The 27,877-nt window shown below is 47.9% G+C and overlaps 1 protein-coding gene across 1 annotated transcript; it reads left to right on the forward strand.

The window, feature by feature from the left end:
* The first annotated feature begins 4,578 nt into the window (after positions 1–4,578).
* Positions 4,579–27,348, forward strand: Eif4b (eukaryotic translation initiation factor 4B). Its single transcript, XM_055618225.1, has 15 exons — positions 4,579–4,796; positions 13,431–13,568; positions 15,632–15,840; positions 16,090–16,206; positions 17,289–17,343; positions 17,782–17,916; positions 19,477–19,614; positions 19,704–19,877; positions 22,012–22,240; positions 23,851–23,948; positions 24,658–24,871; positions 25,348–25,403; positions 26,449–26,551; positions 26,760–26,832; positions 27,167–27,348. Exons 1-15 carry the CDS (start codon positions 4,784–4,786, stop codon positions 27,245–27,247), a joined length of 1,833 nt encoding a protein of 610 aa, XP_055474200.1. The 5' UTR covers positions 4,579–4,783; the 3' UTR covers positions 27,248–27,348.
* Positions 27,349–27,877: the final 529 nt, after the last annotated feature.

Raw genomic sequence — 27,877 nt, forward strand, 5'->3', positions numbered from 1 at the left:
CAAAACAGAAAATCCCCTCTGGAACTAAGGGGTTGGGAGTGGAGGGAATCTAGTGCCAGCAGCTGCAACAAACCTTTGGTGACATCTTGAAACAAAATACTCATCCCTTTGTCTCCTGTCATTTTTCTCTACAGCATTTGTAGTCAGATTTCCCATTATGCCTAAGCCCTACATCTGGAAGCCACTTGTAAACAGATCTTTTGGCTACTTCACTGGGCTTTTTTCCCTACCTCCTACACCCCGCTATTCCTTCCAACCCCCTAACACTAAGCAGGGTGGAAAGGTTTGAGGGGAAAGGAGAAGTTGGGGGTTTGATCTTTGTTGTCAGGACATCTCCAACCAGCAATCCAGCAAAAGTAACAAGAACCACCACCAGCAGCAGCAGCAGGAGGAGGAGGAGAAGGAGCAGAAGGAGAAGGAGCAGAAGGAGGGGCAGCTGTAGGAACTGTAGGAATGGCAGGGGCGGCGGCAGCAGCAGGCAGCACTCCAGGCCCTCTCAGGGCTCTAGCATTTATGCCCTCTCAAGGGTCCCCAGAAATCCAAACAATCTTCAGCTGGTAAAATCACGACTCTGCCAGAGCACAAGACAAATCATAGTCAGCTGCTGTGGTCAATCTGAAGCAGCCCCATATCCCACACCTGGGATTAAAATAAAGCCATGTTCACTTAACATTTTGTTTTTTTAAAAGAATCAAAAATTGTCACTAAAACTTTGTCCATGTCAAATTGTGGCGCGTTTCTCAGCAACTAGGAAAAGGTGTGACAGCCAGGTACTTCACGTACTGCAGCAGATAAAGCCTTCAGGGAAGAAATCTGGTTAGGAAGCTAAAACCGTAGTCAGGGTGAAAACACTGAGGAGAAGCAATAGAAAATTAGAGAAGAGGGATGGGGCACTGTGAATAATAATTCTGTCTCCTGCGGCCTAGGTGGCCTTGACTGGTTCTGTACCAAAGCCAGCCTTCAGCTGATCTTTGCACCACAGGTCACCAAGCACCGGGACTGTGGGTGTGTAGGTGGTCCACACTCAGCAATTCATTCCTCTGTTTCTTGTTGTTGTTGTGTGTTCCCTTGGCTCTCCTGACTCCACAGGTACAACAGATGGGCCTACGTAAACAACTCCTTCCGAGAGCGGGAACGGTGGTGCACATTGTTAATTCCAGCACTCGGGCGGCAGAGGCAGGTGGAGCTCTGTGAGTTCCAGGACAGCCAGGGCTACTGGAGAGACCCTGTCTCAAAACCAAAATATAAGCAAATAAATGTGCCTCCATGCCTGGTTTTGCAAATTATTTATTTTTACTTAATGTGCATTCTTGTTTTGCCTGCATGTATGTCTATGTGACAGTGTCAGGTCCCCTGAAACCGGAGTTACAGTTATGAGCTGCCATGTGGGTGCTAGGAATTGAACTGGAAGAGCAGCCAATGCTCTTAACCACCAAGCCATCTCTCCAGGCCCCTGCAAATGACTTTTAATAATAAATGTCTGATTTGTAATACATGTTGTTTTATGACAATGTTTTAGGGTGATTAAAACATTTTAGGGGCTGGATTTATGGCTCAGTGGCTAAGAGTGTTCCATGCTCCTATAATTTGGATTTGGGTTTGGTTCCCCAAATCCATGTGGTGGCTCACAGCCATCTGCAGTTCTAGGAGACCTATCGCCTGACCTCTGCAGGCTCCTGCATTAACGTGGAGCAAATACACAGTACATTCAAGCGCTCGCACAATTAAATACACAATTAAATACAAAACCTTAGGTTTGAATGTATGACCTCTATGTATGTATGTATGTGTGTCATGTGCAGGTCTGGTGCCCTTACAGGTCAGAAGATGACAATGGATCTCCTGTTCAAGAGCAGCCAGTGTCCTTTATCTCCAAGCCATCTCCCTAGCCCTAGTTTTATTTTTTAATAAAAAGTCTGTGAAAACTTGGAAAGAACATGCACCTGACAGTCAGCTTGGCTGCTTGCTGGTTGTGTGCGTGAGGTAAGCACTAGCTTCCTGAGTTTCAGGTCATGACTGAAAGGGATCAGTGATAACACTGCAGGACCACATAGGCTACATAAGCTGTCACGTTACACACTGGCCTAACACGGGGACATGGTAGTGCTCTCTTATTCATCTCCATCTTATTTGCCGTTTCTCTAAACTTCCCAAAATTCACTGCCTGTAATGGAAAATTTAAATCTCAATTCCATTTGGGTCGTGGTTTCAATTGTTTTTTTTGTTTGTTTGTCTGTCTGCTTTGTTTCCAAGACAAGGTTTCTCTATAGCAGTGGCTGTCCTGGAACTTACTCTGTAAACCAGGACTGGCCTCACGAGATCCGCCTGCTTCTACCTCCTTGGTGCTGGGATTAACTTCAGCGGTCATCTTAATTCTAAAATCATTTCTTTTTGTAGGGGGATGGGGAGACAGGGTTTCTCTGTGCGGCCCTGGCTGTCCTGGGACAGGATCCACAGTCCCGGTGGATCATTACATTTTATTGATCCACATCAGAAAAATCCATACATATAGGATCTCAGGTATCACCCCAGTCCTACTAGACAGGGTGACTTCCAACAAACTTCCCAGGTGATCTGTAAGCAAAAAGACACAATGTCTGAGAAGAAGCTCTCCAAGTGATGTTCCCTCCAAAAGCCTGTTCTCCCTCCCCCGTGGACGAACCCGAAAAACTCGGGGGTTTTCAGTTGAGCTTATACAGTCTAGGCAAAAGTAGCTGGGGCACACATCAGGTATCCTTGGCAGTGACCTCTAGTTGATCTTTGCCATTCCTGCACGTGTATAACTCCGCTTCCTACCCAGCAGTCTATGTCGTCTGCCTGTGCTGTGGAGGAAGAGGTGTGTGTGAATGCAGGACGCTCTGGAGGCCAGAAGACCTCCCAGAAGGCAGGGCTCCAGGGATGGAGCTTGGGTCATCAGGCCTGGCGACAAGCACATTTCTCAAGGGTCCCTGGGTCATCTTCTAAAGTTTGGCTTACATAAAGTGCATAAATCTGAAACATGTAATCTGCTGTTGTACCAGGGACTGAATCCAGAGTTTCCTGCATTTTAGGCAAATGTTCTACCCATAAGCCGTATCTTCAACCCTCTGTACAAACCTGTTTTCTAAAGGCAACGAGGACATTCCAGGGCCCATCGCTGTCCTGTTTCTGTTGTTTTGTGGGAGGCATCCCTGTGTCGATCCCCACCTGTGCATGATGCCCACCCATGCAGTCTAGGGAGCTATAGCAGGCATCCTGTCTCATTCCAAGACAATCTCGCAACTCTATTGTCTCTGCCTTTCACAATGCTAGGGTTACAGTCTAACCCCCACACAGCTTTCAATCACCTTTTTTGTTGGTTTTTGAGTGCTCCAGACGAAGGTGGGGCATACTTTTAATCCCTCTGCCTCTGGAGAGGCAGAGGCAGGCAGATCTCTGAGCTCTGGGCTAGCCTGGTCTGCAGAAGTAGTTCCAGGCCAGCCATGGAGAAGTAGTTCACAGAGAAGCCATGGGGGAGTTGGGGATGGACGTCCTAACTAAGGTCCTCATTTACACTTGGGCAGCAAACCCTCTTATTCACCAAGCCAGCTCCCCAACCCGTTAATATCACAAAGTGGGCGCTGGAGAGATGGCTCAGTCATTAAGAGCACCTGATTGCTTTTCCAGAGGACCCGGACTCAATTCCCATCACCCACATGGCAGCTCACAACTGTCTGTAACCCCAAGATCTGACACCTCACACAGACATATACATAGGCAAAACACCAATGCACATAAAATAAATAAATTATATACAAAAATAAAAACAAACAAAACGGGCTGGAGAGATGGCTCAGCCGTTAAAGGCTAGGCTCACAACCATAAATGTAAGAGTTCGGTTCCCAGCACCCACGGCTGTCTCTCCAGCCAAGAAAAACAAAAACAAAAACAACGACGGAAGGATTCACTGGTTTGGCCTGAAACTCGCTACGTAGTGCAGAATGGTCTCCAGCTCTCGGGAATTCTCCTTAGCTTCAAAGGCGCGCACGGCCATGCGCATACTAGACGTCACTTCGTCGGAGCCCTTCCCTAGGCAGGCGATCTAGAGCCGCATCCAACCATCTCTATGCCCTACTTACCTGCGGCGTTTGCCATCTGTAGTATTTTATTCAAGTCAGCTTTACTCTTTGATATCCACAAATGTCTGTTACACAGTGTCGGCACGTGGCTGGATGCTCAGCGGGGCCGCTGGGTGAAATCGAACAGAAAAGACGCGTCCGCTGGCTGGAAGCGTGGTGACAGGGGGCAAAAGCCAACGGCCGGGGCGTGTTCAAATGTGGCCTCGGCCGACAGCTTTTCCCAGAACGTCGGTTGGCTTTGCCTTTGCCCACAGTGACCTAAAAGGCAACTCAGAACCCTCCCTCTGGAAAACAAAACAGCAAAACAATCGTGGCACGCCCATTCCAGGTTCCAAGCCCACTCGGTTCCAGGGAACCAGCGAGCGCCGCCCCGCCCTCCCAGAAGCCCGTGCGGCGGGAGACCCCGCCCCGCGCGCGCCGCCGACCCGCCGGCCGCGCCGGGCCCGTAAAGCGCGGGGTTTCGCGACAGCTCGGACTCCGCCCCTCCGGCCCCATGTCGCGCAGCGCTTCCCGTCGGACGCCGCGCCACCTCCTCGCGCGGCCTCACCAGCCCAGCGCGGCGGCGCCCCGCCTCCGGCGCCCGGCCCCCGCCCCCTCCTGCTTTCGCGTCTCCGAGCCCGTCGCGCCCGCTATCATCACGTGATTGCCTCATCCGGGTCCTTTGCGTTCTCTCTCCCTCTCCCAACATGGCGGCCTCAGGTGAGTGAGCGGCCGAGCGTGGCCGGGGACCGGGCTCCGAAACAGCCTCCGCGCTGGATCCGCTCCCTGCTGGAGGCGGGGGCCGGGTGGCACCGGGCCCCCCGGGGGCCGGGGGCTGCGGCGGGCCGGCGGCATGGCCGCTTGAGGCGACCGCCTCGGGACGCCGAGGGGGAGGGGAGGGCCTCCCCTCCCCCTCACACTTTTCACCCCGTTGCGCGCGGCTGGAGGCGGCGGTAATGGTGGGCCCCGGCGTCAGTCGGAGCAGGCCGCGCAGAGGGGCGTGCGGAGCTGCCGGGCCCTCTCGTAGACGCGGAGCTCTGCGCCCGCGCCGAGGCGCGGAGGAAGGAAGGAGGCGGTTGGCGCGCGGACCGGGGCGCAATAGACCGGGTGTCCGCGGCGCGAGGCCGTTGCGGACCCTAGTGGGGGCAGGGGGCAGTTAGAACGCGAGCGCGAGGCCGGGGAGGGCCGCGGCGCGCGTGCGCGCCACGGGGGCCGCGGCGAGGTGGAGGCGGCGCGGCAGCGTGCGCCGGGCGCGGGATGGGGAGCTTCGGTGGCCGGCCCTCCTCACGTGTGACCTTGTACTTTCTGCTTTAGCGGGCTTTGGAGTGTGGCCCGGCCTCGGTACTCCAGGAACGCAATGTCGGGTTTGGAGGTTGGCGCTGCTGAAGTTGGGGGTAGGGAACCCAGTGTGCGCCCACGTGTTAGGGCGGAGCAGCCGGATGGACGCCCAGAGTCTCCTGTGCCTTCACTTTCCACCTCTGATTCTCCCAGCGGTTTTTACTGAGTGCAGACTATGCCAGGAAGAGGGGGGAGCGAGATGAGCTCGTTGCTACCTTTTTTTCCTTTTTTTTTGGTAACGTCAGTGTCAGGATTCGGCTTTGTCGTTTTCCTGGATAATTAGGAACCTTCCAGAAGGTGCTATTAAAATAATAGCTAAAGGTTCTGTGGGTTGTGTATTTTTTAATGCGGTGTATATATCACTGCATTGCAAGTGAGGGGAAGGTTCTGTTGGTTTTTTGCGTTTGCAGTGGACCTGTAAGCATGCCTGTGGCTTTTAAACATCTAGTATTAGTTTGGGAAATACAGTTTTTTCTCTAGTATGACCTCGATTCTGTTAAAAAAAAACACTTTTTTTAAGTTGCTTCCTCTACTTAAAGATTATATTACCTCTGACTGTCCTGGAACGATCCATGTAGACCAGGCCGGCCTCCGGAGTGCTGGGATTAAAGGTGTTCAGTACCTGGCAACACCCAATTTCTTAACCAGAAGTTCATGTATTATTACTAGGAACTGACATGATGTCTTTGGAAAACATCTGCTAAATTTAGGTGCATTTGAGCACAGAAACCATTTCCCCCTCCTGCGCTGTAGAACATTGAACCCAGGACTTTGGGCACTCTGGGCAAGCACTCTAAGCTATACCCCCAAACCTGAGCCTAAGAACTTTTGTTAGCCAGCACCTAGTTGAACAAGCCTGAGATGATACAAAGATTTGGTGGCTTCTCCCAGCTGAAGAAAGCTCGCTCAGAGACTAGTTGAAAGTCCCATTGCAGGTAGCAGAGCAGGGCACAGTCCTGGAGACACACTGAGCTTGAAGGACTGATGTGTCACCCTAAGTTGGGGTGCTGGTGAAAACGTCTAAAGCTTACAAAAATAATCCTTGTCTGTTCGGAATCTTAACTGTGGGTTTTCCTCTGGTGTGAAATTCTTAGTGGTGAAGGGCACCCTAGCTGGACTAGGGTGATGGCACAGGAGGTGGGGCCCCTTGCAGTCCAGGCCGTCCAGTTCAATTTAGATAGCAGAATTCATGGGGAGGCTAGAGCGCTTTCCTCTGACCTACGATCAAATAGTACTCAGGGTTTTTGTTTCTTTCTTTCTTCTTTTTTTTTTTTTTTGGGGGGGGGAGATCCCTTGAGTGTAATCCACACTGATTTAAAAAGTTTTGCCTAGTAATGTCCCCTTTCCATTTCCTATCCTGTCCTGCTAGGAAGGCCCCTCTTAAATTCAGCCTAGGAAATGTAGCTTGATTTGTTACCTCTGCACAAGTTTCCCTCTTGGCCTTCGAAGAGTTTGGAGTTAACCACACTTCTTCCTCCAATTACACGACCTGGAGAGGGACGTGTGCCCAGAATTGGAAATGTCTTGGTTCTTCTCTGAAAATGTCCAATACAGCTTATCACTGTTGGTAAGGTGAACGTTTTATTTGGGGCAATACCAGTTCAGTGTCTTAGTGTCTCAGGACTGACGTGAACATCGGTCACGCTTCTAGGAAGCTGCAGAGTGGGCAAGTAATTCAGTTTGTCTTTAAAAGAATAAAATCTTTGAGGTCTTAGCTGCGCATGGTAGTTTGTTTCTGTCATCCCTGCACTCAGGAGGTTGAGGCTGGAGGGTTTCCGTGAGTTCCAGGCTAGCCTGGACTACAGTGAGATCTTGCCTCAAAGAAGGGGGGCTTTTTGCTTTTTAGCTTTTGTTGTGGCTGTATGAGTTGCAAAGTGATCGACTTCCGTTTCTTCATTTGTAGAAGGACAGTTCATTTGCAGACCTGTTGGCAATAAGGAATCATAATGTGTTTGATGTAGGTTACATTAATTCTGTACCGAGTATGTGTTCAGTTGGCGTGGTAGAGACTGAACAGTTTATGTAAACTGTGCTTAGGAATTTAATTGACATTAACACTCATGCTGCAATGTGTTTCTGTGGTTTTATAGTGATATGGTATTAAATGGTTGCTTTTACACAGTGTTTGTTGATCTTCACAGTTAAAACTGTTTAAAGAGCTGTAGCTACATGTATACAAGTTACCTTTTTGCAAATTCCATCCTGTACAGTGTCTGTTGCTTTGCAAGAATACTAGATTTAGATGGCCAAGGCAAAAACATTTCATGAAATCAAATACCGAGTATTGTCAGTGGAAGAAAAACAGTGCTTCAGATTGGAAAAGTATGTGTGTTTACTTTAATTAAAAGCTTTGAGATAATAATTAACGGGAACTGTGTTTTAGGGCGGGCTTTAGTACTAGCACTCAGAAGACAGAGGCAGGCTGATCTTCATGAGTTTCTGCCCGTCCTGTCCCCTCGAGTACGTGCTTCCTTTCACTCCCTCTTAAACACACACAGGTGCAGATGGCTGCCACATACAAAGAAGCTTTGTTGTGGGAGCAGGAGGTGTCCCAAGTTCTAGGTCTACATGGCGTACTCTACTTTTATTTTACTTCCCCCCCCCCCCCCCCCCCTTTGGTATCTATCTGCGGCCCAGGCTGGCTTGAGCTTTGATCATCCTCTGCCTCTCCTGGGCCTTTTATTTACTGAAGTGAAACACTTTACAGCAGTGTTTCTCAGAGTTCAGTAGTAAGTTCTTAGCTAGGATGCATGGAGCCATGTGTTTTAACTCCATAAAACAACAGAAGGTTTGACACTTCAGTAGTAAATGTCAGTGATCCCCGGGCTTGGGGGACAGGGGTGGGAAGATTCCTGTGAATTCTAGGCCAGCCAAGCTTACACAGTACACAGTTGAGATAGTGCCTCAAATATGGGGAAGGACAGAAAGTTTCTATGGGGGAGGGGTTCTTGACAGGGTTTCTCTGTGTAGCTTTAGCTGTCCTGGAAACAGACCAGACCAGACCGATCCGCCTGCCTCTGCCTCCCAAGTACTGGGATTAAAGGTATTCACCACCACCCAGGTAAATGGATGTACTTACTTTAACTTCATGTGCATTGGCATTTTCCCTGCATGTATGTCTGTGAAGGTGTGGGGTCCCTTAGACTGGAGATACAGACAGTTGTGAGCTGCCACTCAAAACTGGGAATTGAACCTGGGATTTCTGGAAGAAGAGCCAGTGGTCTTAACTGCTGAGCCATCTCTCCAGCCCTGAGAAAGATCCTGATGGAAGAATTGAGCTGAGTTTTTGTTTTGTTTTCCAATTTCAGGATTTAATACATATTTTTTGAACATACATACATTTATTTGTTTGGTTGGTGGTTTTTCCAGACAGGGTTTCTCCAGGTGGTCCTGGAGCTCAAGACCAGGTCTTGAACTCAGATCTATTTGCCTCTGCCTCCAGATGCTGAGCCACCATGTGTGTGCTGTGCCACCATGCCCATTCAAGGTTTATTTTACTGTATGTGTTTGGATGTTTTGTCTTTGTTTATCCGCTGTGTGCCTGCAGTGCCTGGGGAGGCCAGACGAGGGTATTAGATGCCTTAGAACCAGAGTTCCGTGCCGCTGTTAGCTGCCGCCTGGATGCTGGGACTTTTAACCTCTGAGCTATTTCTTTAGTGCCTTAAGATAATGTTTCTATCTATCGTATCTTTTGTGACAACCTGTTAGGTAGCTCAGCAATGGAGTGCTTACCTAGCATGTGCAAACCTAGTACTGCCCAGTAAAGCAAGAAACAGCCAGGCATATGGTGCATACCTGCCATGTGCCTGCGAGGTTGAACGGGAGAACCTTAAATTTCCAGGGCAGCCTGGACCACCTAGCGCTGTCCTTCTCCCCCCCCATGTCTCCAATCAGGTCTTCTAAGTGCTTGGATTTGTCCTTAGCAGGCATGTTAGAGCTTCAGGTGTGTTGTCCCCCTGGTCAGATTGGGTGTTAGCCAGTCATGCAAGATTTGGGGATCAGGAAAGAAGGAAAGGCTGTTTGGGGTGAGATAGCCTTAGAAAGAAGATGAAGAAATTGGACCAGTTAAATCATTGTGTGGCAAAGGCTTTGTATTCTTACATAGACAGGTTCTGTCTATGTAATCCTGTCTGTTCAGAGCTGGATGTGTAGGCCAGGCTGTCCTTAAATTCACAGAGATCCTCCTGCCTCTGCCGCCTGAGTGCTGGAATAGAGGTGTGTACGGCTGCACCAGGCCTTAAGCCTTTTTTTGTTTGATTGTGTAGGTGTGTCTAAATAAGGACGTGCACACGGGTCCACACTTTTAGCCACTGATCTGTCTGTCCAGCCCCCACAGTTGAAATCTTTTCAACATGCCACAGCCGTAAACATTAGAAGGGCAGAGGGCATGGGGGTTTTGATAACTGTCGGTGAGATGGTGGAGTGACAAACACTGCTGTCCCACCTTATTTCCTCTTGGGGTCAGACCTGCTGCCTATATATGGCTGTGGTGCGGTGGTACCGCAGGGAATTTTAGGTCTGAGTTTACCTCATCCAGCATTGATTTGTCAGCCTGGTGGGGGGTGGGGTCAAGTAGCATCATAAAGGAAGGGGACGGAGATGGCAGAGTAATGATGGTTTAGTGTGCTTGGTGCTCTAACAGTGGGAAAGAGACGGGATACCTTCACTTCTTACTATTCTTTGAACTTGATCGTCTTGGCTTGACCACTGCCTGTGTTTTTATCCCTCCAGGTGGCCAAAACAAGGCTAATGAACAGGTATTATTACTAATGATACTAGTAGCCAAGTGAGGGTCAGGATCTCTGACAAGCATCAGTCTAACCCCAGGTATTGTTTTTCAGTTAAGAGATAGAGACTAAAATAATGTGTCTGGAGAGATGCGCGTGGTTAAGAGTACATGCTAGCTACTCTTGCAGAGGACCGGGGTTCACTGGCGGCTCACAGTTCCAGGGGATCCCCAGCTTTCTACTGGCTTCCACGGGCACCTGGTGTGCGTGTGATTGGATGCACACAAACCGAATCACACACACCAGAAGGAATCAGATCCCATTACAGATGGCTGGAGGCCATCAAGTGGTTGCTGGGGATTGAACTCGAGACCTCTGGAAGAGCAGTCAGTGCTTTCAACCAGTAAGCCATCTCTACAGCCCCCAACAACATACTCTTGACGCTTAAATTAACTTAACACTTAACTCTTAAATATAAGTTGTATTGACTCCAGTTCCAGGACTCACATCATATGAACAGTCAGCAAAACGCTCATACATACAAAGTCTTGATACAGGCTCTCTACCTTGGATTGCATTAGTGATCTATTGTTGGTTGACCCAATGGCCTAGCATGCACAAAATCCCTGGTTCAATCCCCAGCAGCAACGTGGTGTGGTGGAGCATGCCTCCTGATCACAGCACTGAAAGAAGAGGTGGAGGCAAAAGAATTAGAGATTCAAGGTTGGGCTGGAGAAATGGCTAAGAACACTGGCTGTTCTTAGAAAGGGCCTGAGTTCAATTCCCAGCAACCACATGGTGGCTCACAAGCGTCTATGGTGAGATCTGGTGCCCTCTTCTGGCATGGGGGCACACACAGCCAGAATATTGTATAAATACTCAGAGGTTAAGGACACTGTCTGCTCTTCCAAAAGTCCTGAGTTCAATTCCCAGCAACCACATGGTGGCTCATAACCATCTATAGTAAGATCTGGTGTGCAGGCAGAATGTTTTAAAAAATAATAATAAAATAAATGAATGAATGAATGAATGAATGAATGAATGAATGAATAAATAAATAAATAAATAAATAAATAAATAAATAAATGAGTAAAGTTCAAGGTTATCCTTGGCTACATGAGGCCCATTAGTGGCCAGCCTGGGCTTCATGAACCTACTTAAGGAGTGAGCACAAAACTTACAGGTGTCTGCATGTGAATTGGAGCAACGTGGGTGCTTTAGACCCAGCCTCTGCTTAACTATTTTCAGACAGAATAAGTTTACAACTGTAGCTCATTTCAGTGGCCAGACCTTGACACTCTAGCCTTAGAATCTGAGTATGGCACAGTCAACAGCTGATTGAGAGCAGCAGAAGGGACTAAGGATCATGTGATCTGGCTGATAAGCTGTCAGGTTTAGAGTCAGTTAAGAAGGAAGGGCTGGGTGATAGGGCTCGATTGGTTTGCTCATCCACCCCCACTGCTTGAGGGGGTTGTGTCCAGAGTGCTGGAGTGTCACAGCAAGCAGGGCACCTTCATTTTCTGGCAGTTGAATTTGAGAGCACAACAGTTAGAGTTGAAAATTGTGTGAGAATTGGAAGAATTTCTGGTTTTAAAAAACCATGAAGCTGGTGGATGAAGCGGCATGTCTGTTTGGTCCCAGCGTTTGGGAGATGGGCAGCCAGGGCTGCATACTGACACTGTGTTTGAAAGGATGACGGTGAAGCTGACCTTAAGCAAAGCTGTTTAACTTTTAAAGGAAGAAATGGTCGCTGTTCACCAAAGCTGCCCTCAAACTTGTAATCCTCCTGCCTCAGCCTCCATGGTGCTAGGTTTACAGGCCAGTGCCAACCTAGATCTGTGGAGGGGGGTTGCTTTGGTTTTAGGGAGGTTCCCCTTTAATGGTGTGGTGGTGGCTTTGTCAGTTCTAGAAATCCCCTTGGTCTCTTATGTTGTGAATGGCTTTGCCATGTCTGAAGTTCTTAGAGTACAGAGTTCAGGTATTGCGCCTTTTAACCAAAAGCTTTCAAATACCGCTGCGGGCAACGGGCATTTTAGGGTGGCTGTGGTAGCCTGCCATAGAGGTTATCCCTGTTTGGTGTGGTGGGGAGAGCCCTGCCCTGCATAACCTAGGAAAATACCTAGGTTTGCTTTCCTTCTCTGTAGACAGGTTTATGAGTCTTCCTCTGTGGTTATTTAGCAAGTAGGCAATACACACAAAGTGCCATATGCTATGTGTTATTATATGGGGTAGGAGCTGTCTTTTCACGCTGAGATTTCTATCTGAGTGTTTTGCCTGCGTGTTTGTATCAACATGTGTGTATGCTTGAGGAACTCAGAAAATACCACACTCCTGGATTTTTTGGGTGGTTGTGAGCCACTGTGTGGGTGGGAACTGAATTTTGAGGCTGAGCCATCTCTCCAGTCTTTTAATTTTTAGAAAGTGCTTTATTGCAGGGCACAGTGAGGCAGTAACAGGTGGATCTCTGAACTCAAGGCTGGCTTGGTGGTTTACTAGAACTTTTTTCTTTGGTTTGGTTTGGTTTTTGAGACAGGGTTTCTCTTTGTGCCCATGGCTGTCCTGGAACTCACTCTGCAGAGCAGGCTGGCCTTGAACTCACAGAGATTCCTGCTTCTGCCTTCCAGAGTGCTGGGATTAAAGGTATGTGCCGCCATGCCTGGATTTTTCTTTGATTTTTCAAGACAAGGTTTCTCTATGTAGAGTAGATGGCCTCCGGCTCATCTTACTGCCTTTTCCTCCCCCCAGTCTGGGACCCCAGAGAGTGAAGGGCTCCTGTGTCGCAGCCATATTTCCCGGGAGATGTTGATGGGCGGCTTTCCTTCTGCACGCACACGTGTGCACATGGGAGTAGCTGCCTGTCATCGGCCGGGGTTCTGTGGGGCAGGGTCTCCCGCCTCCCCGGCGAGCTTCAGGCGGCCTGTAGCCGAGGACGGCCTTTGATGCCTGCTCCTCCCGGCCCCCGCCTAGGCAGGGCAGCGCTTGAAGTGTATCCTGCCATGTGCGATGCAGATAGTGCTAACACAGCTCCCGCTGGCTGTGCTAGCAGGTGAGCTGCGTTTGCACCCTCCCACACACCTGTCCTCCTGTCTCCACTGGGTGCCTGACTTCCTTCACTGTTACGCTACGCTTTCTCCAGAGATGTCTGCCCAACCGTCCTGAGGGGAACTCCGTAACCCAGTCATCTGTGGGGTCTGTGTGGATTTCTTTAACGCGTTAGTCTTCGGTGGTTCGGGATAAAAGTCTTAAGTACTTGGGGGCATTGAGAAATCTTTCTTTTCTATCTTTTCAGCAAAGAAGAAGAATAAGAAGGGGAAAACCATCTCCCTGACAGACTTTCTGGCTGAGGATGGTGGGTCTGGTGGAGGAAGCACCTATGTCTCCAAACCCGTCAGCTGGGCCGATGAGACAGATGATCTGGAAGGAGACGGTAATTTCCTGTTGTTCTCCTTAGAGCCATCAGTACACTTTAGATTTACTTCACTGTCTCCTTTGTGATTGGACAGGGTCTTCCTTTATAGAACCCAAAGTTTCTGTGTGTGTTTGGGATGTTGACTTCAACCTCTGGCTGGCTCAGACTGAAGTGAACGTTCAGACTGTCGGCATGCTGGCCCTGGCTGTTTACTAAGATTGAGTGGCTAGGCGTGGCGGTGCTCACCCTCAGTGCCAGCCCCTGCCTGTTACCGGAGACTCTCTGAATGTGCAAGGCTAGCCCAAAGACGCGGCATTGACTCTTCTCTATTTTCCCACACGATTACTTAATTCCGTTTCTTTCCCACATTCCGTTTTCACTTCAGCTTCATGCCACAGCTCCTGCGCATTCACAGCTTGACAGTGTGTATTGCAGCCTCACTGGCAAGAAAACAAAATCTTTTCATTAGTTATACAACATTCTGCCTGCATGTACACCTGCGTGCCAGAAGAGGGCACCAGATCTCAGTATAGATGGTTGTGAGCCACCATGTAGTTGCTGAGAATGAACCTGGAACCTTTGGAAGAACAAATGGTGCTCTTAGCCTCTGGCCTATCTCTCCAGCCCCGAGTATTAACAATATCTTACACCTAAAAGTCTTGTGTTTTGTTCAGTTAGTTGGGCTGTGATCTCACTAGGAAGGCCATAGAGGTCATCTGCCTCTGGCCTTACGTGCCTAGCTTTGTTTTTGATTGGGGTGTATCTGTTTTGCTTTTCTTGTTAACTTGGTGTGCATTTCAGACCAGGTCACTTTGCAGCCCTGTCTGACCTTGGGGTTCCAGAGGTCTGCTCGTCTACCTCCCCAGTACTGGCATTCCATACCACACCTGGCTTAGAACGTTTTTGTAATTATTATGTCTTCGTCAGGCTAACCCCCCCCCATCTTAGTTTGTGTGTGACCTATTTCATAATAAGATATTTTATATAGTGTATATATGCTGAAATTAAGTACAAATTTGGGGACCAGGACTAGTTGAGTTTATTTTTGTTTGTGTTTTTGGGGAGAGGTAAACCTTGAAGAAAGCCTGGTGAGGTGATACATGTCTGTAATCCCTGCTGTTGGGAAGTCAGACAGGAAGACCTCAAGCCTAAGCTACAAAACAGTCTCCAAAGGGGTGGGGATGGAGCAGAAAACACCAGGTCTAGCCCAATAGTAGGAGTGTAAGGGTGATGGCGAACCTGCCTGTTAACATGGCAGGTGGATCTCTGAGTTTGAGGCCAGCCTGCCCCACAAAGGGAGTGCAGAACAGCCAGGGCTACAAAAAAAAGCCCTGTCTCAAACCAGTAATAGCTAATATATTTGTGGTAAAAAGATCCTAGTCTAATACTTGGCCATCAAATTATTGTCCAGAACCTGGGTTAAGTTTCCTAGTAGAACAGTGTCACAGGCTTGTCAGGATAAAGTGGCTGTAATAAACATGAGGTTTGTGGCACATAGAATTACTTAAGTGCCTGGTGTGCAGTCAGAAAGCAGCATTCTTTTAAAGTGGGCTGGGCCTCAACAGCCTTGAGATACATAAAAATAGACCGCAAGTGCTCAGTACTTTTTTTTCTCTTTGTTCACTTTTTTTTTTGTGTGTGTGTGTATGTGTATGAGTATTTTGCCAGTGTGCTTCTTTTTGTTTTGTTTTAATCCTGTAGGTGTATGGATTGTGGGGGTGATTGGTTGATTGATGGGGTTTTGTGTGCAGGGTTTCAGTGTGTAGCCTGGCTGTCCTGGACTCAATCTGTAGACCAGGCTAGTAAGAAAAAGTATATGCCGCTACCACTCAGCCTGTGTGTGGTTTTTGGGGTTTTTTTGATACAAGATCTCTTTGTGTAGTTCTGACTGGCCTGGATTCCCTGTGGATACCAGGGTGCCTTCAGACATTGAGCCAGCCTCTGCCACTAGGTTTTTGAGTTTTGAGACTGATTCTGTAACCTAGGCTGGTCTTGCTCACTCACATGATCCTGCTGTCTTGGGCTACTGTACGCTCTGCCATGTCCGCATCTTACTCCCTTTGTCTGCTCTTGTGCCCTAGTGTCCACAGCGTGGCACAGCAATGACGACGATGTGTACAGGGCACCGCCAATTGACCGCTCCATCCTTCCCACTGCCCCACGGGCTGCACGGGAACCCAACATCGACCGCAGCCGCCTCCCCAAGTCGCCACCCTACACTGCTTTCCTGGGGAACCTGCCCTATGACGTGACCGAGGACTCCATTAAGGAGTTCTTCAGAGGACTGAATGTAAGCATCTGAATGTCTGGCCTAATGCGGTGGTAGCTGACGTAAGCATCTCGGGGTGGGCCAGGGCCTTGAACAGAAATGGAAGGCGGGCAAGCCCCTGTGAGGTGGGGGCCAGCCGGGTCTAGACACTGAGTCCAGGACAGCCAGGTTCTTGTATTTTCTCCAGAGAAATTCAGTACATATTTACTGGTGACTGTTGGGGCTGTTTGCTTGCTCTCCTCTCATTTACTTGTCTCTTTACTCTTTCAGATCAGCGCTGTGCGCTTACCACGCGAACCCAGCAACCCAGACAAGCTGAAAGGCTTCGGCTATGCGGAGTTTGAGGACCTGGATTCTCTCCTCAGTGCTCTAAGTCTCAATGAAGAGGTAAAGAGATTAACAGGAGTGTGAGGGATAGGCAGTCTTTGCTTGTCAACCAGACCAGGACATATACATGATGTCATTTGAAGTACACTGATTTGTGTTAGTCTGAGAGAAGCACTCTGATGGATTCTAGGGAAGAAACCCGGTTATTTCTATTAAACCTACTTACTACTTGGTGTCAGCTCTCAGGTTCAACTTTTCAAAATAAACTGTCTTTTTTATAAAGGCAGATAGAAATATAAGCCAGTTTATGTCAAAGTATATTTTCTTTAACTCCAGAAATCTCTGATTTCCATAGTCTAAACTTTTGGTAAACATTTGGTATAATAAACAGCTTGTAGAAATATTTTCACTGAATAATGGTTAAATGCCATAAGCCATATCAGATAGGGATAAAAATTCATGGGTATAGCCAGACCCCCTCATTCATGCCTGTAATATCAGCAGTTAGTCAAAGTTTTGGAAAGGGGAAATCAAGGTATCTTGACCTGAGCTACACAAAATACTGAGTGGAAAAAACCATGCAGTTGTAGATCTTCGCTGTTGTTGGCTGTTTGTTTGAGTGAATAATTGCTTTACTACAGTCATGGCAGATTAGCTCTATCTTAATTGTCTGTTTTCTTTTTGAAGCTGAGCGCGCGCGCGTGTACGTACATACATACATATTCTAGGCTGGCCTGGAACTTGGAGTGACTTTTTGTCTTGTCTCTGCCTCCTGAGGGCTGTAGTTACAGTTAACTGATCGAGAATTGCTTTCATTCTACTAGACAAAAGTGAATTCCATTATATGAAATGGGCTTTGGGGAAATAGAAGGATTCATTTTGTATTAGTTTAAGGCCAGTTTTGTTAATTCTTCTAAGTTTTTATAAGGGCATTTCTTTTTCTTCTTTGGGTTTTTTGAGATAGGGTTTCTCACAGGACAACTGTGGCTGTCTTGGAACTCACTCTGCAGACCAGGCTGGTCTTTATAGAGAGACCCACCTGCCTCTGCCTCCCAAGGATTTAAGGCATGTGCTGCCACCGCCTGGCTTTCTAAGGGATTTTTAGCTAACAAGGGTCAGTTAATAGGGTCCTCTGCTCTCAGTCTCTAGGTAACAGGAGAATTCGAGTGGACGTTGCTGACCAAGCACAGGATAAAGGTAAGGAAACTGCTAGAACAATTTGGTAGTAGTCCTGGAGTGGTGGAGAGTCCTGTCTAACAGTTCTCAATCAGTCTTGCTTCGCTTTAGGCAGTGTTAAGATTTGCCTCAGGTGAAGGTGCTACTACTGATGCCTAACAATAGCTACAACCCAGAGATACATCCTGTCTCCTTCAGATTTCAGAGCACTGACTAGCCCTGGCCATGAATCCATAACTAGATTTGCTACCTAGCAGCTGAGTTTTAATGTACAGATAAAATACATTTGAGGAAAAGAATGGGTCGGTTACTTGGAGAGAGCAACTGCAAGGCCTGGGCCACCCTGTGACACCTGAGCGATAGATGACAATGAAAGCATGCGGCCTGACGAGGAGGGCTGAGTCTGAGAAGTGAGTAGTGTCTTGGTAAGCTAACTTGTTTGTTTTTCTCTGTCTTCAGACAGGGATGATCGTTCTTTTGGTCGAGATAGAAATCGAGATTCTGACAAAACAGACACAGACTGGAGGGCCCGCCCTGCCGCAGACAGCTTTGATGACTACCCTCCTAGAAGAGGTGACGACAGCTTTGGAGACAGTAAGTTCAGATTTTCAGATCGCATCTTGGGTCTGTTTGGTAATGGGACATTAGGTTAGAAATTGAGGAGCGACTTAGAAAGTTTCTTTTGTTTCTGTGATGTGTGTGGGGGATATTTGTTTTGATAATATAAATCGTTGACAAATGGAGAAAAGGAATTTGATAAGCTGATGAAAAATGTTAACCAAACAACAAGTGCACATGTGTCTCTTTATAAAGAAGGGTCAGTGGGGAAAGAGGTGGCTCAGTCGGTCAGCTAAGTATAAAGTAGTCCTCACACAAGCAGGAGGGCCTCAGCTGGACCCCTAGTCACACTGTTAAAGAGCCAGATGTGGGGAGGTAAAAGTAGATCTAGAATAAGATGGGTGCTGTTGAGGAGCAACACCTGAGGCTAACCATTGCCCTACACGACAGGAGTGAAGTCTACACAATAAGCTAATGCACAATCTGCATGTAATAAAAATAAATTTAAAACTCTAGGGAAAAAACAAATGTGACAATACTGTATTGGGTTATGCCTAAGTTTTGTTTGTTTTTTCCGTGGTCTCACTGTAGTCCTGGCTGGCCTGGGACTCAATCTGCCTCCGTAACCCTCCTAGGTATCAAGAATAAAATTGTGTGCCTGAACACCACCTTAAGATTTTATTTCTGGGCTGGAGAGATGGCTCAGAGGTTAGGAGCACTGGCTGCCCTTCTAAAGGTCCTGAGTTCAATTCTCAGCATAGTGGTTCACAACCATCTACAGTGAGATCTGGAGCCCTCTTGCATGCAGGTGTACGTGCAGGCAGAACACTGTATGCATAATAAGTAAATAATTTTTTGAATAAAAGATTTTATTTCTGTCGGGTGTGGTGGTGCACGCCTTTATTCCCAGAACTCTGGGGGCAGGGGCAGGTGGATCTCAGAGCCTGGTTTACAAAGCAAGTTCCAGCACAGCAAAATAAATATAATACACGTATTATGTAATTGTGAGGGGGGGAAGAGCAGTGAGCATCTCGGCCACTGCCACCTCCAGGTTCTTTTCAACAGTCACTCAGGTGGTCAGGCTCACAGAGGCGGGAGCGCTGGTCTGCTGAGCTGTCTATACCCTCGTGCTAAGCTTTTTGAAGCAGTCTAGTATCAAGCACAAAATCCCAGAATTTGTTGTGGGATAATCATCATCACCCCACCCACCAAAGAAAAAAAACACCAGCAAAGTTCATCAGGGAAAGTACCTGTCAGTGTTTTGTGTTGTTGGGGTGGGGACAAGAACTGGCCTTAACCTCCATCCTCCGTTCACACCTCCTGTGTGGTAGTTGGAGTCTCCTGTGTGCTGGGTAAGCATCTGCTGAGCAAGCTCCAGGCCCAGCACACATCAGGGGTCGATGGTTGGTGGTTTGTTTTTTAAGAAATACTGAGGGATTTTTAAGTCGGTACAAATGGTTCTGGTTTGGAGGTGTGGTTAAACTATATAAAAGTGAATCATAGTGGATAAAACTCATTAAATCAAGTTCATCTAGTGAGCTAACATTATCAGCTGTTGGGAGGGCAGTGGTGTTACCTACATTCTTTTCTTTCTAGAGTATCGAGATCGTTACGATTCAGACCGGTACCGGGATGGCTATCGGGACGGGTATCGGGATGGCCCACGCCGAGACATGGATCGCTATGGGGGCCGGGATCGCTATGATGACCGAGGCAGCAGAGACTATGACCGAGGTGAGGCAGTCAGAGTAATGCTCTGTGACCGCGTTAAGAATTGTTAAGAATGCCCTTTCCGTGTGACCACAATTTGAGGTCTGTTCTAGGCTATGACTCCAGGATAGGCAGCGGCAGAAGAGCGTTTGGAAGCGGGTACCGTAGAGATGATGACTACAGAGGAGGTGGGGACCGCTATGAAGACCGTTACGAGAGGCGGGATGATCGGTCTTGGAGCTCCAGGGATGATTACTCCCGGGACGATTACAGGCGTGATGACAGAGGTACTCACTGATACGGTGTAAAGGAAGTAAGCAGTAGGAAAGGAAAAGGCAGACACTTCTATTGCCCTGTACTCTAAGTGAGGAAAGTGAAAGTCCCAGTCAGTAGTTGGTGTGGTAATGTCAAACATAGACATTACTGGTTTTGTAGGTAGTGAAATTTTTGGGAACTTACTTTGGAAGTTATGCCCATAGTTGCTGAAACAAAGCACTGTCACGCTCAGTTCTCACACGTGCCATCTGAAAGACTGCTGTGTAAGGAAATTATCTGACAGCTTGTAAGGAATGTTTGGTCACGAGCTTCCTAGCCACATCTGAGAAAGAAAGGTAACTCTCACAGTGAGCAAAGGGCTGTCCTAGACTATGTGGTGTCTCCCACTTCTACATCCACCCTCGTGGGTACGTGCTCACTCTTCAATCACCTGAAAACCTTCACTGAACAAAGGTTAAAGTGCTATCTTAAAAGTTCATGCTACCAGTGGTACACACGTTTAATCCCAGCACTTGGGGGCCAGAGGCAGATAGATCCCTGTGAGTTCCAGGCCAGCCACGGCTGTCTGTATGTATAGAGAGATGGGTGTGTATTCACACATACATAAACACTCATTTGATACACATACTTGTATGCCCATGTGCATGGAGGTCTGAGGACGGTTGTGGAGTCTGGTCTTTCTGCCATGTGGAGCCAGGAAATAAACTCCGGTGGTCAAGTAGCAGGAAGCATCTTTACCTGCTGGGTTGTCCCACCAGCCTGTCCTGTGTCTTTAATGTGAATGTACTCTTAATATATCTGATTCTCCTACCAAATTTACATAGAGACCAAAAGCTACCTATTGTAGCTTTTTGTCTAACGCCTAAACATGCATGTGCTCTGTGAGCTGTTTGGTTTTGTCATATGTGGACATGTTACAGGAAAAGGAAGAACTGTAATGGGAGGAACAGTGGATGTTGGTAATTATATTCACTCCATTGTCTACTCTGCCAGATCCTGGCTTATGTTTTCTGAGCCTCTTTCATCTTAAATGTAATGATAATTGCTCCTTGACAAAGGTGGGCAGGTGAGATGTTTTGGAAGTTGTAGAAACTGCTACCTTACATCCCACATTAAAGATCTGAGATGGTTCGTGACGCAGTGTTAACCATGCGAGCCGGAGGAGCAGAGCTCTGTCACAGCCCCACATAAAAAGCTGGGCAGCGGCTGAGCGGCTTGATGCTGGCGTAGAGAACCTAGGTTCAGCCCTTAGCTCACGTGTTGGCGCACAACCACCCATAACTCCAGCTCCTCTCGCGACCTCAGAAGGCACCAGGGACGCGTGCTAAATAGTATTCGTAAGTTCATCTGAAAATGAAAAACCAGGCAAGTTTGTAAGCCTAGTGTAGAGACAAGCAAGTTTGGTGCTCACTGGACAGCCATCTTACCAAGTGCCCTAGTGGTGGGGTGTGCAGTAGCCAAATAGAATGCTATTTAGTTACACATACGTGAAGGCCGTGCAAGTGGGCATGTGTTGTTTTGATATTTAAATCAGGTGATTCACTCACAGGCTTCCTTCCTAGTCACTATGTCTTTCATAATCAGTTTTCTGGATTTAGGATGTAACCTAGCATATATGAGGCCCTGCTTTTTCATCCTGATCAAGGTAGAAAAAAAAAAAAGACTTTGTTAAATTTTAGGTTTATTTTGAAAGTACTCTGATAATTTGGAGCGGGGGGTGGGGGGTGACAGGCTAAGAATTCATACAGAATCTTAACTAGAGTCCCGTGGCCGGGAAAATAGCTTAGTCTATAAAAGTACCTGCTGTGCACTGCAGGTAAACAGAATATGGGGTCAGACCTCCAGCACTAACATTTTTAAAGATGGTGGACTGGTGTGTTCGCCTGCATCTGCATTGGGGTCGTTGAGCATGGACAGGTAGATTCTTGGAGCTCTCTGGCCTTCACATTCTTGTTCTCTTTCATGGACACACACCTCTAGGATCTTCCCTGTCATGCCGCGACAGGGTCCTGATAGTTTGTTGGAGATGCTTGTCTCCAGACCAGATCTTTGAGCAAAACCATTAGAGTTGTGTCTACAGTCTGGCTTTCAGCCGTCACCTTCTGACGGTTTGGAAACTATTACTTAGAGTTTCATTTAACTTAGGTCCCCCCCAAAGACCCAAACTGAACCTAAAGCCTCGGAGTACTCCTAAGGAAGATGATTCCTCTGCTAGCACCTCCCAGTCCAGTCGAGCGGCTTCTATCTTTGGAGGGGCCAAGCCTGTGGACACGGCAGCCAGAGAAAGAGAAGTGGAGGAGCGGCTGCAGAAGGAGCAGGAGAAGCTGCAGCGGCAGCTGGAGGAGCCCAAGCTGGACCGCAGGCCCCGGGAGAGGTGCGTGGTCCTCTGCGGGCTCTCTGTGCCTCCTTCCTGAGGCCCGTGGATGTCCTGGGAAGTGTGTGGGGTGGGATCCTTCAGGGGGCCAGGTAGACACTAAAGACTTGCTGTACCTCCAAGCTTTCACAGACTTGTGCTAGCCTCACCATAGACATTGGTGGCCCTTCTTACAGAAGTAAATAACTCATGCCTGTTTTTGTGCAAATAGATTTACATGCCTCTATTACTGTGTGTGGCTGGCATGCATGCAGAAGTCAGAAGGGCTGTGTGGGTCTCGGACTTGGCCTTTCCCACCAAGTAATCTCACCAGCCCTGCATAATGTTTTATAAAGAACCAGCTGAATGAGGTGAGGGTCAGCCCAGCTCATCTCTCCATGTGACTGTCACTAACACAGAGAAGTTTCCTGTCTGCTAAAGGAAGGCTGTCGAGTAAAAAGCCCATGAGGGTGAGCTAAGTAGAAATTAGAAAGTGCTATAAAATTATTGATGATCATGATGACGCACGCCTGTAATTTCAGCATTAAACCTGAGGCAAAAGAATTGCTCTGAGTTTGGCATTAAGATGGGCTTCATGTATGTTGCATGACCTTGTCTTTTAAAAAAAGCAGCAGCAAGAGATTCTCTTTACTTTTGGTTTTTAAAGAGCCTCACAGGCCTGTCCAGAAATCACTGAGGCCAGACAGGCCTCATACTCATGTCCTGCTCTATGCTTTTATCATCTGTTTATTGTAAGGAATAGTAAAAATTGTTGGGTATTTCTTTTTTGTTCTCTTTGAGGCAAGATCTCTAGTTCCGACTGTGCTAGGCCAGGGTAGCCTCCGGCTCGGGTCTGTCTGTCCCTCCCTCCTCAGAGTGTTGGGATTAAAGATATTTGCCACCATACCCAGCACAAAAGTCTGTTTTTAGAATTTATTAGGAAAGCTCAGCAGTGTTCTGTGCGAACAACTTTCAGAGTTGTGATCGGGTTGAAGGAGGCTATCATGGAAACCTGGAGCATTTAGAGCCAGCACATGTAGCCTGCTGCCCTAGAATGGTCTGAGGACATGATAGGCCATGTGACAAGATCACAGGGCTGGTTGGTGATGTGGGTCTGTGTGGCTAAGCTGAGCGCCTGAGTAAAAAGGCTGGTCCTGCCTGCGTGTACTTTGAAAGGAAGGGTTCTGTAGAGACAAGCACAAACGCAGGTGGTTGCTTGTCAGCACTGTCTAAGAAAGACTTGTCAGGCCTGGAGAGATGGTTCAGTGGTTAAGAACACTGCTGCTCCTCCAAAGAACCTGAGTTTGATTCCCACCACAACCATCTGTAACTCCAGTTCCGTGGTCTACATGTACGAGGCACACAAATGGTACAAGCACATGCAGAGAAAACGTGCAAAAAATTAAGCAAGGTGGATAGCTTCTAAGGAACAGTGTCCCAAAACAGTCTTCTGGCCTGCACTTACCAAAAAAAAAAAAAAATATTTACAAAAGTTGATTTCTATAAACAATGTGTATCAGGTTCGCAGTGCCCTTACGTGGACTAAATATCGGTCTGGTTTTGTTTTGTTTTTGTTGTTTTTTTTGTTGTTGTTGTTTTTTGTTTGTTTGTTTTTAACCTCTTGTGTGTAGACACCCAAGTTGGCGAAGCGAAGAAACTCAGGAAAGAGAACGGTCGAGGACAGGAAGTGAGTCATCGCAAACCGGGACCTCAGCCACATCCGGGAGAAGTAAGTCTGACCAGGGGGTGCAGCAGAACCCCCTTCTCCACAACCAGAGCGTGCAGGCACTTTGCAGTGTTAGATTCAGTCTTGTTTTCATGGCCTTGGTGTCCTGAACCTGAGTACACTCCATTGCCCTTGAGCCCAGTGGTGCTCATTACAGCACTCCCTTCCTACTGTGACCTGCTGTTGCTTAACCTCACAAATCTTCAGGTTTACTTGTACTTGAGTATTTTAAAACAGCCCAACGCCAAAGTGATTTGTAAATTGAGCCAAGTGTTGTAAGAGTTTTCTGGAGATGTTTGTCCTGTGCAGTAGCCCAGTGACATGATGTAGTGCTCCTTCTGGCTAGGTTAAGTGGGCTGTTGGTCCGTGTGGCCACTTAGGTAGAGCGTGTGCTTCAAACGTAGAAGACACCTGGCAAAGCAGATTGTATGGGTCCAGAGTAGTTTTTCTGTAAATGCAAGTGTCTGCTCTTTGTTCCCTTGTAAAGGCAGTTGTCTTCCAGTCTCTGTCTGCTGAGCTGGAGTTGAGCTTTGATTGCAAGTCCCATTCACGTGTGTATGTCCTCCCTGGTTAAGGCCATCCTAACCCTAACAGCAGATAAGCTGTAATTCTAGAACAAAAAAGGAGCCAAGTTAGTCTCCACTTAAAGAGGAGTTGGTGTGCTGGTGCAGTCCAGATGAACAGTCTACAGTGGTGTCTCCTCCCCCGACAGATACACGAAGGAGAGAGAGTGAGAAGTCTCTAGAAAATGAAACCCTCAATAAAGAAGAAGACTGTCACTCTCCAGCCTCTAAACCTCCTAAACCCGATCAGCCCCTAAAGGTAATGCCAGCCCCTCCACCAAAGGAGAATGCGTGGGTGAAGCGAAGCTCTAACCCTCCTGCCCGATCTCAGAGCTCAGACACAGAGCAGCCGTCCCCTACAAGGTGAGTAGGCCTGCAGCAGCAGCTGCTTCCCTGATGGTGCCCTGAGGGGCGGCCTTTGTAGTGTTGCAGGCGAGCTTGCCTCCTTCCTCTACAATATATACTCAGTGGTCTCAAAACGAGCTCTTGTCTTGGTTTTCATTAGCCAGTTGACATCACTTTGATGGGTTGAAATCAGCTGTGATGGGAGTATTTACCACAAAAATAGGTAGATGTGCTTTGCCCTGGGACATACTGTCCATGCTTAGTGACTTGAGAATCTCTTAAATTTTCCCAATTTTTGCAAACAGAAGGCTCAGGCTACGCTCTCTGATTTGAGTGGAAGTGGCTGCTTTCAGTGTCTTTCTACGCTGTAATAATCACAGTGTTGAGGATGCATGCGGGCATCTCTGTAAAGAAAACTACTACGTTCAGAAAATGTGTAAGCTTGTGTTGTCTTTCCTGTAGAAACTGATGGTTGATTGCTTGCTTTGTTCTAGTTGTGGAGGGAAGGTAGCCCCAGCTCAGTCCTCTGAGGAAGGACCATCAAGGAAAGGTGAGCCTATGCCGAAAGAAGTAGCTTTTAACCCCATTTAAAGCTGGGAATGCAGACACGTCCAGGGCCTAACACACCAATTCAGTTCCCAGCACCATTCCTTGCCGGTACTTGATGCCCTCCCCGCCTCCACACACCAGGCGTACATGCCGCACAGGTGCAGGCAGTACACACGGCAAAGAATTTTGGTTTGGTTGGTTTAGGTTGGTTTAGTTTGGTTGAGGCTGGGTTCCTCTGTATAGACCAGGCTGACCTCAGAACTCACAGAGATCATCCTGCCTCTTGAGTGCTGGGATTAAAGGTGTGAACACCACTGCCTGCAAGAAGAAATTTTTTAGGGTTTCACAGTGACGCTTTCATACATGTACATGAAGTGTTTCATGCACAGTCGTCACTGCCACCCTGCATGCTTCTCCTGTCTCTTCCTTCCTTTCAGTCCCCTTCCCTAACCCCTGTTGTGCTTTCACGGCTCTTCTGAGGGCTGGCCTCCTGGGCTCGCTGAGGATTGGAAGCGCTGGCACCTTACCAGTGGCCACGCTGTTGACGTTGTCTGCCCTTCCCCTCTCAGTCTTCAACTGCTTCAAGAGTTACTGGGTTCTGACTGTCTTGTGCCCCTGTTTGTTGGTGTTTCTTTGGAGGGGGGCCTCTGGACAAGTTTTGCAGTGTAGCTTTGGCTGTCCTGGAAATGTACCCAGTTAGTAATGTTCTTTTCCTGCCAGTAGAGGGCAGGAGTGGCTGCCTAAAAGTGCTTGAAACTGCCTCTTTTCCTGGTAAAGCCTGCCTTTGTGGGGAAATTAAGTGGACAGGAATAAACATGTTCGTCCCAGTTGGAAATATCACCATTCGCAAGCCAAGGTCACTATGGCACAATCTAGCTCTTGTCCGTGTTGCTTTTCCAGGTAGTCTTCACTGCAGTAGGAACGCCTTAGGCTGCTGTAGGGTGGCAACACTTTTCCCTAAAAGTGTTTTCTTCAGCTTAGAGGAAAGCAGGAAGATAGGTCACTTTATATGCCTTGAATTTGCTTTTGTATTTCTGCTTTAACAGATGAAAATAAAATCGATGGAATGAGTGTCCCAAAAGGCCAAAGTGGGAGCTCCAGCCGTGGCCCTGGGGACGGGCACAAAGAGCGCTGGGAGGAGTTGGATAGGTATGTGGTTTCTCCTCGCTGTCTGTGAGTTGTTAATGGTAGATGCGGGAGTCTTTATGAAGGAGTTCTTTGCTTTCCCCAGCGTGGCCAGGTCTGCCGCTGTGAAGAAACTAGACTCACTCACGCACGGTTACATTTGGGGAATCTAACAATAATGTGCTGTGTAAGGAACACTGTTGAATAGGGGTCTGTGCTGTTGTTTCTGCAGGAAAGACGGCAAAAAAGATCAAGACTCCAGATCTGCTCCTGAGCCAAAGAAATCTGAGGAGACTCCAGCCTCCGTAAGTGCCATGTGCTTGCTCCTCTTCTCTCGGCTTTGCATCTGACTCTTTCTTGACACTAGAGGAATTGGAAATGAGCTATCAGAGTTCATTCAAATTAGTAAGAAAAGCTAAGGTGGACTTGTTTTGTTTTTGAAACAGCCTTTCTCGGCTCTCAGAAAGGGGGTGTCGATGGCTTGTGAGTTCACATGTGTCCCCGGCCCTAGAAGATGCTACCCACAGAGGAATGACTGTGGTCTGGACTGCTCATTTATACCAGAGCATTGGCATTCTGCTTCTAGGTTTTGGTAGGAGGATTTTGAGTTCCCATTACCTTGTCCCTCTCTGTTGACAGAAGTTCAGTTCTGCAAGCAAGTACGCCGCTCTCTCTGTGGACGGTGAGGATGAGGATGAGGGGGACGGCCACACTGAGTAGATGCCCACACCCTGTGCATTCTCCTGGTCTCCACCCCGGAACATTCGAGAACACATCAAACCTCTATCCAGACAAGACAAATAAACTCACCATCTCCTGAAGACCTTTCTTAACTTTTTTTTTAAAATGAAATGAAATTCTTTTGCATGCTGCTGCAGCCTTTTAAAGCATCGAAGTAACTGGAGAATCACCATGGTGGCCAGAGATGTGGCCACTGCTTGTGAGTGGGGAAGTTGCGTGTTCTGATGATACCAAGCAGTTACCTGTGCTGGCCAGTGCCTGGGGCTCCGTTCAACAGAAATGCAGTGACGGTGTGACTTGTCACACCAGTGAGGCAGTGGAGACAGTGCAAGGAGGAGTGAGATTCCTACCTTTAGTTCTTACCCTAAGGTGGCACCCATGAGTCCCCAAACAGCACCTGAATAAATTTCCATCCTTAGAAAGGTAGATTTGGTCTCCAGGAGGCTGCCAGCCCTTGTACTTTAATTCTGAGTGAACTGGGCCAGCCTGGGGGGAAATGTTTATTTTTACCCCCTAAGGGGGTAGTTGGGAGTGAGTCTACAGACCACTAACAAGTAGTACCGCCTGGGGACCAAAATGAATGGGGGCTCAGTCGTGGTGGGAAAGCTT

The sequence above is a fragment of the Psammomys obesus genome, unplaced genomic scaffold (assembly GCF_907164565.1).
Source record: "Psammomys obesus unplaced genomic scaffold, mPsaObe1.curated_primary_1811, whole genome shotgun sequence".
NCBI lineage: Eukaryota > Metazoa > Chordata > Mammalia > Rodentia > Muridae > Psammomys > Psammomys obesus.